Below are 15,589 nucleotides of genomic sequence, written 5' to 3' on the forward strand. Positions count from 1 at the left end.
CTTGGGTATGGACTCTCATATATCTCAGGTTAAGACTAAACTTTGTAAAAATGCATTGTCCTAAGTTCAGGAAGGCTCCTTCCCCTCTATAATATTAGGGGTCTTAATGGATGACTCTGGAGGGCAGGCACAGCCAAATTTAAATTGTCTGGCTTTTGAGATGAATAAAACAGAGCTCTCCTACACCCCTTTTGGGATATCTTTTATTCAGGGATGGGGGAACCAGCAGCCCCATCCTCAGTGTTGTTAGGCTACAGCTCCCATCATCCCTGAACATTGGCTGATAAGAGCTGGGAGTCCAACATCATCTCAAGGCCACCCAGGGATAATGGAGCCAAGGAGGAACATGATGGGGCAGGGGCAGCAAGCACAAGCCTGCCTGCCTGCCTTCTCACGTGACGGTAATCATGTGAGTACCTAGGACATATGAACATTCTGAGAAACCCAGTGTAGACTCAGATCTGTAGCAGGAAGTGTTAACTGCCTGGCCAAGCACAAAGTAAGGGAAAAGGGGTCCCAAGCTGATCACCAGCCCCAGGAAAAGGTGCGTTCCCACGACCCTGCACCTTCTGCAAGAGGACACTTGCCCTAAGGTAAAAAGTGGGTCCTTGGTATATTATTAGCCTTCACAACACTCTTCTCAACTGACAGCTTTATTAAAATGCCGTGCTAATGGACGGATCTTAAGCTTTGTCCCTACAGGCCCCACAATGCATGAACAGACCTGCCATTTGAACATGCTCAGGATTCTCTGTGGCAACAGGAAAGAATGCTGTTTTATTGCTAACAACCCTGCAGGCAAGTCTCAGCCCTTTCATTCATAACTCCTCAGTTACACAATCCTGACTTCTTCGCAGGACAGGCTTACCGGAAAAACAAGATACACGCAGGCTTGTTTTAAAAACCAGGATACCCTTATTGTGTGGTCTGTGGAGTCAAGCCGGTGTAAGCTCCAGGTTTCCCCCCACAACAGGGGAGAGCAAAGAGACAACCTGCGCTGAATGGGGGCTGCTTGCTAGGGACCTGGGTGTTTCTAAGACTGTCTTCTCCCATCCAGGGAAGGCCAGATGGAAAGCTGTTCTCTTTAAACTGGCCCATCACTTCCGTGAACACCCAACTCCCTAACAAAATTCAGCGTTCTCTTCCAAAGTATTTTATGAAGCATATATCCATTCATCCTCCCCTAATTATTCCTTCCTTGGCACACAGCATACTTGCAACAATCACAAGTGCTTTTGCTATGGGCAACACTTTTCTATTTATCTTTGGCGTACTATTATATAATCGGTCTAAACCAGAAGTGGGCAGGCATCAAAGCTTGTACAATTGTATTTTTGTTTCCTAGAATGCCCAAGGTCCATCACCTAGAGCCAGGAGCTAAACAGGGGCATGGGGAACAAGGCATCTCTAAGTTCATGCATAGCCCAGGAACTTGTTTTCAGAACCGGAATTTTCATGTGAAAACCAATTCCTGGTTTTATCCTAGGCCTTCTTCATATCAGTAGCCTGATAAGTGTGGAGAGGAGCTTTTCATTGTTTTTGTTAAAGGACTAGGAATCCAAAAACCTAGCCACTCCTACTCCAAATGGCCCAATGATCTAACTGCAGACCCTGATCAATCTTCTGCCTGCACCTGCTCTTATTCTTTTGTATTATATCTGCATTTGATATCAATCTGAGCACAAGCCATTCCTACCATCCAACTGATAAGGAAGAACGCTCCACAAGATGATTCCACACTGGATCTTTCTCTCCCAGTTAGTCATTTGACTTTTAATATCAATGTTTGCCAGTTTATTTCACATGAAGACACGCTGGCACAAATTTAACTAGCAACACCCTCATAAAACCTGTTTATGAGGCAGCTGGTGACATCGCACCAACCAGATGGACAAGGCAGAGCACTGAGGAATTTCACCTGTCTTAGGAATTAAAGAAGAGACACAAACTAGGTCTGGGTGCCAGTAGCTCTTCTGCGGAGCTTTTCACATTGTTCTGATATATTCCCTAAGGCAGTCGGCAGCAGCACTCAAGGGAGAGCTGGGAAATTAGAAAATGCTTGCTGATGTTACACGATTATTGTATGGAAATGCTTAGCTATGTGGAGCATGTGCCTGATATTGTGAAAGACTGCCTAGATATATATATTAATAGGAAATTAAATACTCCACTATTACCAGTGTGGCACCACTGCTTAAACTCTGATTTACATTTTAAACGAACAGAAAGCTACAGCAGGGAAAAGATAAAGGCAACCTGTAATTTTATTTTTGGAATTACCAAATACCCTTTTCATTTGAGAGAGCGTTTGAAAGTCAAAATTCACAATGAGCAGGCTCAGCGTAGTCAGCTGCCATCTTCAGCCCGGGTTCTTGATTAGTCAGTAAGAAATGCAAACAAATTTATTGCCTGCCAACTGCCTTATTGATGGGAAATAAAATGTGTTTTAGCAGAAGTGGCATTTATAGTATTTCTAAGCCGCTATTAAAGAAAACCTAAAGCAAGCAATGAACTGTTTTTAAAAACAAAGCTGAGAGATTGTGTTCCATTGAGGACCAAGGTTCATTGAAAAGCCCTGGCCCACAGCTGTGCTTCCTGCTAAAATGCAGATTAGGTGCAATATAGGTAGTGGTAGTGGCAGTGGGGTGTGTGTGTGTCACAGAGAGGGAGAGAGGAGAAACAAGATCAAGATTGTGAAATGCTTTTGCCCTTTGAACACAGTACATCCACAATTCAGTTTATCTCAAACACCATTTTAAAGGCAAACCACAGATTTTTTTTAAATGGATGAACCAGACTTTATTTGAACACTTGAAAAAATTATGAACATTACAAAAGGCGTATTAAAACATACCCATGTCTGAAGAGGCACAACTTTCTGCAGTAGAAAAAGAGGCACAACGAACTGAAATACTATATATACACAGTATATCTTTAAATTAGGCTACCGAACACAGCAAAATTCAGAAGGCAAGGCAGTGCTGTACACGTGGTTCATAATCTACACCATTTAAAAACTACAACCATTCAAAATCATTTTAAGAAATTTAGACACATCTTGTGTGTGCCTATACAGTGGGCCCGCCACCTACGCAAGGGTTTGGTTCCGGGGGTCCACATGCAAAGGCAGCATCGTGTAAAGTCAGGAACCCCATGAATGCCCCTCCTGCCCTGTGGGGCACAGGGCTGCTAACTGGGTTCTTGGAAGGTTTCAGGAGGGCCCTGGGAGCTCTTTCCCTGGCAGGAAAACCCACTGGGTGCACAAGTGGGGGTGGAAATAAATGACTGGAGAGTGGGGAATAGTGCACTCCCCCCACTCTTCATTTATTTATTTGCCCCTCCACTTCCAGCCCATTTTAAGTTTGCAATCGCTAAGTTGTGGGCCCACTCTGTGTGTGTGTGTGTGTGTGTGTGTGTGTGTGTGTGTGTGTGCACGCGCACGTACCAGTGTATTCTACATCACCAATTTCTATGCAATACTGCCTTCAGTTAACTTTTGAATGCTAACAGTTCTAATTGCAAAGACTTGCTGACTAGGGTAAAAGGAAAGCTCAACAATTTGAGGACACAGAAATGTGTGGCTTTGAAATAGGCACTTCTTACATTCTTTTTCAACAAACTCTTGCGCACTGTGAAACAGATTTTGATTGCTAGAGTACTTTTTGTACGCAACGGGGTGGGGGGGGTGGGAAAATCAATTTCAAAAACATTCTAGCATGATGTTTGAAGACACCTTCCCCATCATTTGTCTGAATGTAAAACCAAGAGAAAGATTGAAATATTAAGATACTGACTCTGTCCGGAACGCAACAAGTGTCTGCTTAAAGCAATGCAATGCAAATTGCTCCTCATACCATCTTCAGGGCAGATCAACTCCCCACACTGCTGAAGCCCCAGGGAAAGAACATAGTCTTTACATATGGCTTGCTCAACAGCACATCACAGGAAAGTGTCAGGCTCCGTGCTCAGGATTTCATGGCTCCTGCTCCCACGCTCCCTCGGTTCATTAGAACACATTGCTACATCAACAATGCTGCTTCTGCCAGGATAGAACCCAGACTCGCCTGCAAATTTAAGCAGACTCATACACATGACACAGGAGCAGTCAGAGGGAAAACCCTGTTCATCAGGCTCCCAGAGTCTCCATGGAAAGTCAAAAGACATAAACAAGCAGTCTGTTCACTTAGCTCTCACCGAGTAGCGTAGTAACAGCACTGTATCCATTTTGTTTAGTCGTCTGCAGAGGGGTCTGAAATGTGAGGGCGCCATGCTTTAACAGAACCTCGAGGGTGCGTGGATGTCCGCCTTTTGCTGCCAGATGTAGAGCCGTGAAGCCTTCCTCATCGGGGTCGTTTACATTCTCTGGGCTGACAAGCTCCTCTACTACTTCCCAATGTCCATTTCCAGCAGCAAAGTGCAGTGCCGTCCTCTTGGAAGGCCCCTTGGCCAGGACATTGGCACCTTCTTCAACCAGCAACTTGGTGGTCGATAAGTGGCCCCTGCAGGCTGCCAGGTGGAGTGCAGTGCAGCCTTCGGCCGTCGTCGCTTCTACGTCTGCGCCCCGGTTGAGGAGCATCCTCGAAGTGCCCGTGTGTCCGGTTTCAGCAGCAACATGGAGAGCGGTGTGGAGCGAGGCATTTCTGATGTTGACATCCGACTTCAGGTCCACAAGTGTACGAGCTACTCTGTAATGCCCTCTCTGGGCTGCCAGGTGCAAAGGGGTTCTCCCATCCACTGTCTGTGCATTCACATTCACCCCGGACTGCTTGGCAAGAAGCTTCACGATGGACAGGTGACCTTGCCAGGCTGCATAATGCAAAGGCACCCAGCCTTCCTTCCCTTTGATATCTGCATTAACCCCTCTTCTCAGGAAGATGCGCACAATGTTCTCTTGGCCATACTGGCAGGCCACATGGATGGGAGCTCTTCCTTCAAAGTCTACTTCGTTCAGCGAGGCGTTCTTCTCCAGAAGAAGCCTGGTGCTCAGCTCATCCCCGTTCAGCGCAGCAAAGTGAAGTGCTGTCCACTGGTCCTCATCCTTAGCGTTCACGTTGATTTTCCTCGCCAGGAGCAGCTCCACAATGCTTTTATTCTTCTTCTCTATGGCCATGTGGAGGGGTGTGGAGCCTCTCTTGTTGGTCAGGTTGGGGTTGGCATTGTAAAGGAGGAGCCACTTGACACACTCTTCTTGGCCTGACTCAACAGCCAAATGCAGGAGGCTATAGTTCCCATCCAAAACCAAGTCAACATCCTGCGGCTGGAGAATCTTCATCAGTTTGCCGGTGTCTCCAGATGCAATCGCCTCGGCCAGCTTTCTTTTCTGGATGTCCGTGGAACCAAGATCTGGAGAAGCAAAGAGCAACATTAGACTTCCATGACAACCATACATTAAAGGCACAAGAGAAATAAATAAATGGCAGCTCCACTCTTCATGCTACCAATGAAGCCAAAGCATAGGAAGCACCTCCTCTTCCCCCGCTCCCATCTTTTTGCACACTGGGCAGGTGCCAACATGTCCATCTTCCACCTGGATTGTACTACTCATGCTGTGGGTAGGAGGGTTATCAGCTTTTGGGGCACATTACTCATGCAGCTTGCTAGGATCCCATGTACTTGGTATCTGCTGCACATGCACACAAGCAGCTAGGACTATTATGCTTCTGGCAATTTAGTGAAGTTCTATTGCTTTTCCAGGGAAAAAGAGTAACACACACAGATGGGTGTCCAGCGTCATGAAATAGACTTTACAAAACACACTCTCCAATCCTCGTATGCAGATAATGCTCCTAATCCTCAGAACAATGAAACATTTAAGGCCAGCTCATGGTCAAGCATTCATCTTTGTGTTGTGCCTCAACTATCTGACTGCAATATGATTTGATGTGCCACAAATATAAACTCAGCTATCCAGACAATATTCCTGTAGCTAAAAATATTCCTGCCACGATTATGAAAATTATCACCAAAGTTCAGTGGGAGATAAATATGCTCAATTGCTGGCATCTCCAATTAAAGGAGGACCAGGTAATAGGAATGGCCCTGCTAAAGACCCTGGAGAGCCAGTGCCAGAGTAGATAATACAGGGCTAGATGGACCACTAGCCTGACGGCTGTCTGTGTTTCCTATGCAGATTCATTAGCTCAGGTTGAACAATGCATTCTTCATACTATCACCTTCCTAGGAACACTCAGGACACATTTCATGGAAAGAAGCCTTTGCCCCTCAAATGCTTATGTTTTAAGGCAGAACTGGAGAAACTCTGACCCTCCGGATATTGCTGGACTATAACTTCCATCATCCCTAAGCAATGGCCATGTTGGCTGGTACTGATGGAGTCCAACAACACCTGAAGGGCTAAAGGTTCCCCAGCTCAGTTTTAAGGTCTTGGCAGAATTGTGGTGTGCAATTGGTTTGCTATCAAACAAACAAGATAAATATCAAGCAACCCTTTTGAGGTGGAGGCTAACTTCACAACAGAAAGCCTAAGTCTAGGGCTTACTCTGAATATGACTTAGTTGGGTATCACCCCAAGAGACATCATGATCATTGCTCACAACTTCTTTGGAAGCCTATGAAAATGAGGGGGAGCAATGATTGATATGCAACATCTTAAAACACATAGCCAGCTGATTGCCATGGAAAAATGAGGGAGCGGAGTTTGTGCTGGCTGTGCCACATCCTACCACAAATGATCATCTCATGGCAAAGCTGCCTTCAATATAGGACACGAGAAACCACTAACTCCCACAGCCACTCAGTCCCAACACACATCCCAAATTTGTTTTTCCAAGTTATTGTTTGCTAAAACTATAAAACCCTTACCACTTTCAGAATTCTCTCTCTCAAATGACAGTGATAGGGAACCACGAGAAGAAAAGGCAGAGTCTACTGAGGACACTCCTGAAAGCCTCTTGTCGCTGGAAGCAAGCCTAGATTCAGAAGCGCTACGGCTGAGTTCTTCAGGCTCTTCTGTTTGTGAAATTCCCGAGTCAAGTTGGGACAACAACTCTGAAAGGCTGTAATCCTTAGATGAGGAGGGTTCAGACCCTTGCTTTAGCTGGGATAGTCCAGGCAGCTCCTGGAACAAAGGGGGGGGTGGAAGAGGGAGGAAATTATAAATTGAAAGTGCTTGTCAAATGTTACCCAGTAGGGGAAGAAGGCACCAATATCAAGTTATCTCTATTTTTCACATACAGTACATACCTTGGGGTAAGTCCGAGTATCCTTGGTGTCCTCCTGAACTATCAATTCCTTGTTTTCAGTCTCTGGCTTTTCACAAAGGTCTTCTGTTTCAGAAGTAATTTCTTAAAAACAAAAGCAAAAGCCAACGATTAGATTTATACTAGCAGAAGATGGGTCAAATACCGTAGTTTTCGCTCCAAAACACGCACTTTTTTGCTCCTAGAAAGTAAGGGAAAATGCCTGTGCGTGTTACGGAGCGAATGCACGGATTGGAGCCATGGCTGCCGTCAGTCAAGCAAAGCGGGAGCCGCTTACACACTCTACGAGGCTCTCGCTTTGCTTGCTTTAAAGCGACCTGGAGCCGGGGAGGAGGGAGGGAAGGAGAGCCATGGCAGCAAAGCGGGCAGCAGCCACTTACACGGGAGGAGGCACAGACGCTAGCAAAGGTCTGTGCGCTCTCTAAACAGAGCAATGAGCTGCAAAAAAGGCTGGGGATGAGGGAGAGGGGAAAACTTGCAAATCCCTGCGTCTCAGCTGATCCGTCTCAGCTGATCCGCTGGGAGGGAGCAGCTTGTTTTCAGGCAGGATAGATTCGAGCATTGTCTGGGTCCTAGTGCCCCTACCACTTTTTTGTGCTCCACTCTATTGCTGCTGGTGGCTGCTTATCACTCAGGCTGCAAAGAGGAGCGCTTTTACACAGCTAATGGCGAATCCCCTGCAATCCAAGTCCTCCTCACTTGCTCAAATCTATTCTGCCTCAAAACAAGGAGCGGAAGGAAAAGGCTGCAAACTGTTAAATGGAAAAAAACCCAGGCACAGGGCGAATACCTTAAGTATACCTTTAAAGCAACAGTGCTCTTTCCCTCCCTCCTCCCCGCTCAGCTCTCCGAAAAGCTCCTTCTCCACGCGTGCTCCTTGTCCCTTGAGTGCTTTTCCTTCCCTCCCCACTTAAATCGTGGTTACAAAGCACGGATCCACATGGATCCTCAGGATTTTTGCATTGGGCTACCCCAAACTCACCATCAGATCACACGTCTGTGGCCACAGCATGAACCAAAAAAATCATACATCCACTGTTTTGTTTAGAATATTTTTTTCTTGTTTTCCTCCTCTAAAAACTACGTGCGTGTTATGGTCAGATGCGTGTTATAGAGCGAAAAATATGGTAATATGTGCATCATTTACAGCAACTGTGTATATTTCCCATATGCCACAATCTCTTTCTCAACAACTGGCCAATTTAGATAAGCGAAACTAAACTATCCAGCTGCTAGAGGATACCGCCACATACAACCACTCTATATAACATTATCATAATTTTTGAATCAAGGTGTTGTTGATCCAAACTCCCACTGCTACAGCAACATATTTCCCCAATGTGCCTTACTTCCTCTGTGTAAGCAATTAACTCTGCGGAGAATTTCTGCCCTGTAAAGACTGTATTATGTCACCACAAAACCTACTGAGATGGAATAGAGTATGCCAGTTGCACAACATAGCAGGTTATGGAGCCATGTTCAAATCCGTCACCAGGAGAGAAGATTAGTTGTTGTGCCAAGTGAAGGATTTGCACCCCCACCCCAGCATGCTTTTGTGCAAACACACACACACAGCTTCAAGAAAACAGAATGCTGAACCAGATCCAGCAAGGCTCTTCCTATAACAGAAATTGCAGAAGGCTCTTATCCGCAAAGTTAACTGTAACATAAGGAAGCTGCACAAACTGCAATATGGCAGTAAAACCACATTCAATCATCTGCTGTAGCATTTCAGACTATGCTGATACTTCAACCTGCTTTTTAAGGCTAATCAAACATGACCTTAACTTACTCTTCATGACACCTCTTTCATGCTACGGAATACACAGTAAGAAAAAACAGACATCTAACATTTTACCTGGGATTTTAAGGATCAAAGCGTTAAACCTAGGCAGCGACTTGGGGAGCTAGCCAGATCATTTGACATCTAAATCAACACTTTCATGATCGGACAAGTTCTTGTATAATCCCTTCCCTGTAGTGAGGAAGTGCCCCATACTGCTGCCTGCGCAAAAGAGTGGGTTGGGTATACTTTGCATTCATCATTTTTACAAGATTTTGGTGGAGCTCTACCAGGGATTAGTATAGTCCTGAACACTGAAATGACTCACTGGGTTTGCCAACTAGTCGGTAAAAAGTTTACCTTGAAATGTTGGCCTTTTGCTAGGATCATCTTGCCAGCACTTTTGCATCAGTTTGATCAAGCTGTTACACGCATGAGGTCTGGATCTGGAGACAGCTGGCAACTCTGGGCGGTGGCCATTCACCACTTTCACCATAATATGTAGAATATTATTCTCTTCTGCAAAGGAAAAGGCACAAATCAAGATTATTCTGAGAACTGAAGCAGCCTCTGACCAATAGCACAGATCACCTTAATCAGAGTCCTCTTTCCTGTTAGGGTTCTCTTTCGAGAAGAGAGAGGTACGCATTTCAACTAACTCAAAGGTCTCATAGGTTAGGGTCTTTGGATCAGCTGGTAATGGCAGAAGGTATGTTACCTAGCTCCCTACATACATAAAGACTGCCTGCTCTTTACTTACATGACGTTGAGGTCTGAACAGCTTGGCTAACTGTTAAGAGGACACTGGTGGATGCATCATGTCCCCATCTATTCATATGAGGGTAGATGCAATTATCCTTTTGTTCCTTATCAAGCCTGACACACTATGGTCTCCAGTCTGGCTTTCAGTGCAGAAATAATAGCTGAGGTTTCCTCAAAGCTATGCATGAAAGATGTGGTTGTTAAGCAGCTAGAACAGATGTATAATTGGCAGTGATGAAGCTTGGGCATTCTGAAGGCTAGTCTCATCAGGGTGGGCATACACACACTTGAAGAGGACTTTCGTTTGATGTGCTCATCTAAAATATGATCCATTAAACAAATATTTATTTGCTTACCTGAAAAGGGCTTTTTCTGTGTGAGAACTCCCCAGATAACAATGGAAAAGCTGCAAATAGAAACATCAGTTAATGTTAACTTTATAAAATTCATAGGATGCTCTCTCTCTTTCTTGATTACTGTTAGGCTTTCTAGTGCTAATCATCTGAGGCCATCAAATACAAATTAGGTATGCTAGAATTGAGAATGGGTCTCAAAAGAACGTAAGAATTGTCTTTGTAGACCAGACCAAGATATATCCTGGTGCCATCCAGATATTTATTGGACTACAAGTCCTATTAGTCCTAGCCTGCTTGGTCAGTAGTCATGGATGATAGGAGTTGTAGTCCAACAACTTCCGGACAACCCTGTTCTAATTATGCCTTGTGTACAAAAATTACTTTCTATTCCTTGTCCTGAATCTACAGCTGATCAACTTCACTTTTGGAGCACAGAAAGAGATGTTACACACCCACTGTGCTTGCATACTGCATCTCCACAGCCTGTTGACAATGTCACCTTTGGGCTGGACATTAATGAAACGTGATCACTGAAACAGCACTCGTTACACAGTGCAAGAACCTTGCTTTTCATGCCTCTTAAGTGGCTTGGCATGTTGAGGTGTAACCCAGATCAGCTTGACCCAGATGGCACCAAAGAAAATTAGGAGGTCTGGAAAATGATCAACTGGGTTCCAACACTGCTTCCTAAAGAATCAGGAAATATCTGCAGATGTGACCTTGGTTTTGCCAGTTCAAGAAGGAATTCAAACACAGGTTGATTTATCAAAATTTTGGCTGGCATGAGACAAGTGCATTGCATTAAAGCTACAATGACTACCTTAGGTCTCTCCCGAGTTTTGAAGACTTGGCCTTTGTGTCCTGTTTTGTTGATATTCAATTGTAACAAAATGGTTAAACAAAATATCAATTCTAAGGATTTCCTGAGAGTTTAATTCTACCAGAGTTAACTAGCAAATACTGGAGAGAAACAGATGCACTGAGGAAGAAAAGTACAAACCTGTAGACATCATGTTTAGTATCAAAGTACCGGGTCTTCTCTTTAATGCGTTCTGGGGGCAGGTATGCTATAGTGCCACAAAGCCCATCCATGCTGAGATCGTGTGAATGTGAAAGGCCATTGCACTTGGCTAATCCAAAGTCTGAAATCTGATAAAGTTTAAAAAAAAAAAAAAAGAGTTCCAGTTAGAGTAGTCTGCAAAATCATTTCTGCATGTGTGGTTGCACAAACACAGTGGTTTAGAGCATTGGAGACAGTTGGGCTTAAGTGCTTACTCTGAGCCTCACAAATCAGTACTGTTTGTCCCTCCCAAGCAAGAAAACTTGCTGATGTCTGCTAAATATTATGTGAGGAAATAATTTTATGAAAGAGATACAGTTTGCCTGTAGAAATCGCAGCAACTCTGCATACCCAGCGAGTGACAAAAAAAGGATTCTTCATTCCAAAAAAGAAATGAAAGCGACAACTGGTGAGCATCAGGCAGATGGCTATGGAAAGAATAAGCAAGTAACAGCAAGCACTTCTTAAGAGTTTATACGCACCCAATTATGTTTAAGTGTCAAAACAAAATAAATCCATAGATTTTCTTCCAGGATTTTGCTTAGGAGAGTCAAAGGGAAGGAGCTGGCAGGAGACACAAAACTCAACAGTCTCATAAACAGAACTGTTAATGCTCCACATATTTGAAGCCTTTCTGCACAAGGCTAAGCAGAGGCCTTATTATTCTACCTCCTGAAACACTTGTTTTTTCCTAGCTATTTAGGAATGTAGTGCAAGACATTGCAAACCTAGGGAAATACTTAGAAGGAGTGACTTTGTAAGTTAGGTGACTGTTGTACCAATGAGGATCACTTTAAGAGAGATTTATCTTTGTAGTTATGTACTTGGAACAAAATGATGTGCAACAGAGGGAAGAACAGGAGACGAAAGAAAGAGAAAGGAATTGAAGGTTACTGACTGCTTCTGATTAAAGATTACTTTACAGTGGTGCCTCGCAAGACGAAATTAATCCGTTCCGTGAGGCTCTTCGTATAGCGGTTTTTTCGTCTTGCGAAGCAAGCCCATTGACAGCTTAGCGGATTAGCGCTATTAGCGGTTTAGCGGCTTTTAGCGATCAGCTGTTAAGCGGCTTATCAGCGGATCAGCTGATAAGCGGCTTAGGAAAAGGGGGGGGGAAGGGGGAAAAAACCGCAGGAACTCGCAAGACATTTTCGTCTTGTGAGGCAAGCCCATAGGGAAATTCGTTTTGCGAAGCGCCTCCAAAACGAAAAACCCTTTCGTCTAGCAGGTTTTCCGTCTTGCGAGGCGTTCGTCTTGCGGGGCACCACTGTATTTCCATTTGTAATTTGCCAATCCTGAAGCTCAGGGCAAGTAATGTTTAATAAGTACACACCACTGCAAAGCACTTACATTGTTGTTGTTGTTAAGTTAGTTGGCCTGATAGGACAAATGACAGTATGGGTCGCTGGGGGAGATAATCTAATGGGAAACAACAGCAAAGACGTTTCCGAAGCAGTTAGATGCACAGGGTGGAGAAGGAAGTGGGGAAAGATGCAATGTATTTGTCTCTGAATATAAATATTCAGACACACCCTGAGTTCACATATTTTTGAAGCAAGAGCTTTTATAGTGATTCCTGAAGTCCCAGCTCAAAGTTCAGCCAAGCCAAGGGGAGCGGGGCAAGGCAAACTACCAAAGGCTCATGTTTTAGATATTCCCCACCCCACCCCCCACCAATTTCTCCCGCACCAAGTGACAAAAGAGCTTATTGTCTAAACTTTTGTATAACTTGATTTCTGCTACGGAGGAAAAATCTTCTGACCAGATGCAATGGCACACAAATTTTTGGAGGACCCAGGTGCAAAAGTGACTAATTTTGGGATTATGAATCACTAGACAATGCAAACTCATCTTACAAGTCTCTGTTTTAACCAAATTGTTATCATTATAATCAGAACACAACAAGAAGTACAGCTGCAGCTTTGAGCATATCAGAATGCTCTGACAACTAAATCAAACTGAGTTTTGCCTTCAAGGACTCTCAAAGCCTTGGTAAGAGAGCTGCATTCTGGAAGGAGTCTTGTGGGTTTAAAATTAGATGCTTTGAAGTAAGTTTCTAACACTGAGCATGACGTTTAGTCATACAACTCCTATTAACATCAGTGGGAACCATGCAACACACACAAAAATACAGTCATAAAAGAAGGGCTTTTAATTAGATTCAAGACACCTTCTGACATGCCTATGGGTGGCAGACAGTACAGTCAAATGCAGCAGTGTAGTACTTAGAATTTTGCATTCCATCCAGTAACCTGGATACCAGTTTGGATAGGCATGCATAAGATTAGCCAAATTTTGAGGGCCTTGCTTTCACCCTTTGTACAACTTTGGGTGCAAACATCAAAGTTCTATGGGAATTCTGCAATAGCCTCCCACACAACCAGGTAATAACATTTGGCAAAGGGAGAAATGAAACCAAGTATCAAATCCCCTTTACAAATAATGTGATCTCAGGCTATTAAAATTATTGCAGAGATATGTGTGAACAGCTACAGGGAGTGACTAACTTGCAACACACATTCTTTGAACCCCATGGAAGAGAGACAAAAGCAACTTTGGTTACAGCAAGCTATGTCTCCTCACTCATATTTCCATGCAAAACACAGCTTGGACACCTATTTTCAGCTAACCTGAACTCCTCATTCAGCTGCTCTTGCCTGTTAAATAGTCTTGGCTGGAGCCCTGTTTTGGAATGCTATAACCCCTTACAAGAACTGATTTCAGAAAAGCGAATCCGGATTGCTAGAGTGGGCCCGGGTGGTTGCTCTATGGCTCCTTCCACCCCCAAGAACTCCGGCAACTACCAGAAGCTCTGAAGAGTCCTGTGTGTGCCCTGAGTATTTAGACCCCTAGAGACACCCTTGAACATTATGGCACCTGCCCCCTCTGTGTCTCCCAATCTCAGTCCTACTCACGGCCTCCTGCTTCCTTTCACCTCCTGCCTCTGTACTTGCCACTCCCTCGTCCCCATGGTCGCTATGCCTCAATGTAACTAAATTAAAGGATGCACCACTGGAATAATAAACTATTCTTCCCATGCCTCCATTTCCCTCCTTCCTCAGCTGCTTGCCTGATTCTACATTAGACTGAAAGGCCCTTTTTGGACCAGGGACTGATGACACCTGTTCTTTATACAGTGCCATGCACATAAAAGGCACTATAAAAAGAAGCTAAACAAACAAACAAACACACATACAACTAGAAGTACTCCAACAACTTGGATCACAATCTAACCATAAGGCTGGAACTAGAGCCGCTACAAAGGTTATAGAGCACAACTATGGAAGATGCCAAGTGGGGAATGAACAGAAAAGTCATTGGTAAGGAGTTTTATTGCACCGCACTCTAAGCCAAGGATAGCCTATCGAGTAATAAAGCTGGATTAAAAAGTAAGCCCTGCTGCTATGACTTCTGTGTGTTTAGTTGTCAGATATAAGTATGCGACTGGAGAGCTTTGAACTTGGATTCAAAAGGCACTTCTGTTTGTGAGCACTTTCTTTTGGAGAAGGGCATTATTTATGTTCCCTTCTAAAAAAATTCCCCCAAATGCTATGGAGTTTCCTCCAACCCTCTGGAATCAGTTTTTGGGATGAGAACTTCTAAACACAAACCTCACAAATAAAATCAGAAACACATTTAAGTCCATTTCCAGGGGGGTAGTCTGGTGGGTTTTTGTTTTGTTTTGTGCAACAGAGCCTTGTGGCACCTTAATTTATTAGTCCTTAAGGTGCCAAAAGATGCTCTCTTGTTTTTACATCTAAGTAAAGAAAGGTATTCTGCTACTTTCTTAAAAATGCATAGGACTTAAAACATCTATTGCATGGAACTGGCAATTATAAATATGCAGCTATAATTGAATATTTATATATAAATATAACTGAATATAATGTTTATATATAATATCTGTAACCAAAGCAATTTCCTGTATTCTGGCAGTGTAGCATACCATTATGTTTTTGGGGGGAACATCAAAGTTTGAGAAGATAAATTTTTAGAAAATTAAGGAGTTTTGAACTGGGAACAGAAACAAGCTCTAAACTCCTCAGCCCCCAAGGAATCCAGGCATCACTGTAACTTTAATGCTGTGCAACTATCTAAAAATCTAGGGTGCAGTTCAGATATTAATGGGAAACCATGGCTCCCCACTACATGAATGAGCTGTGTCAAGCACTGAACACACCAACTCCCTCCTGAACCATATCCATATGTTCCAAAACCAAACATAGGCTATTTTTACAAAGATCTGTCTGTTCTCATTCACACAACAAGTAGCAAGATACTAAGCACATTACAGAGGAACAGAATTTTCGCAATTAATTAGTTGAAAAAGAAACAGTGAAATCCATTTTCAGCTCTAATAGTAATTCTTGTTTTAGTGGACTGCAGATGCGCCTCAGCAAGTCTGAGC

General features: G+C 43.8%; 1 protein-coding gene across 2 annotated transcripts in view; it reads right to left on the reverse strand.

Annotated features, from left to right (window-relative positions):
- Positions 1-2,773: 2,773 nt before the first annotated feature.
- RIPK4 (receptor interacting serine/threonine kinase 4) overlaps positions 2,774-15,589 on the reverse strand; it is a 29,057-nt gene continuing 16,241 nt past the window's right edge. For both annotated transcript variants that reach the window (XM_079974698.1, XM_079974697.1), the window contains exons 3-8: positions 11,122-11,270; positions 10,122-10,171; positions 9,364-9,522; positions 7,204-7,304; positions 6,823-7,078; positions 2,774-5,343 (exon numbers count right to left, since the gene is read on the reverse strand). In XM_079974698.1, the coding sequence (XP_079830824.1) occupies positions 4,184-5,343; positions 6,823-7,078; positions 7,204-7,304; positions 9,364-9,522; positions 10,122-10,171; positions 11,122-11,270 (1,875 nt within the window). In that variant the 3' untranslated portion in view covers positions 2,774-4,183. The remainder of the gene's footprint in view (positions 5,344-6,822; positions 7,079-7,203; positions 7,305-9,363; positions 9,523-10,121; positions 10,172-11,121; positions 11,271-15,589) is intronic.

The sequence above is a fragment of the Podarcis cretensis genome (assembly GCF_951804945.1).
Source record: "Podarcis cretensis genome assembly, chromosome: 4".
NCBI lineage: Eukaryota > Metazoa > Chordata > Lepidosauria > Squamata > Lacertidae > Podarcis > Podarcis cretensis.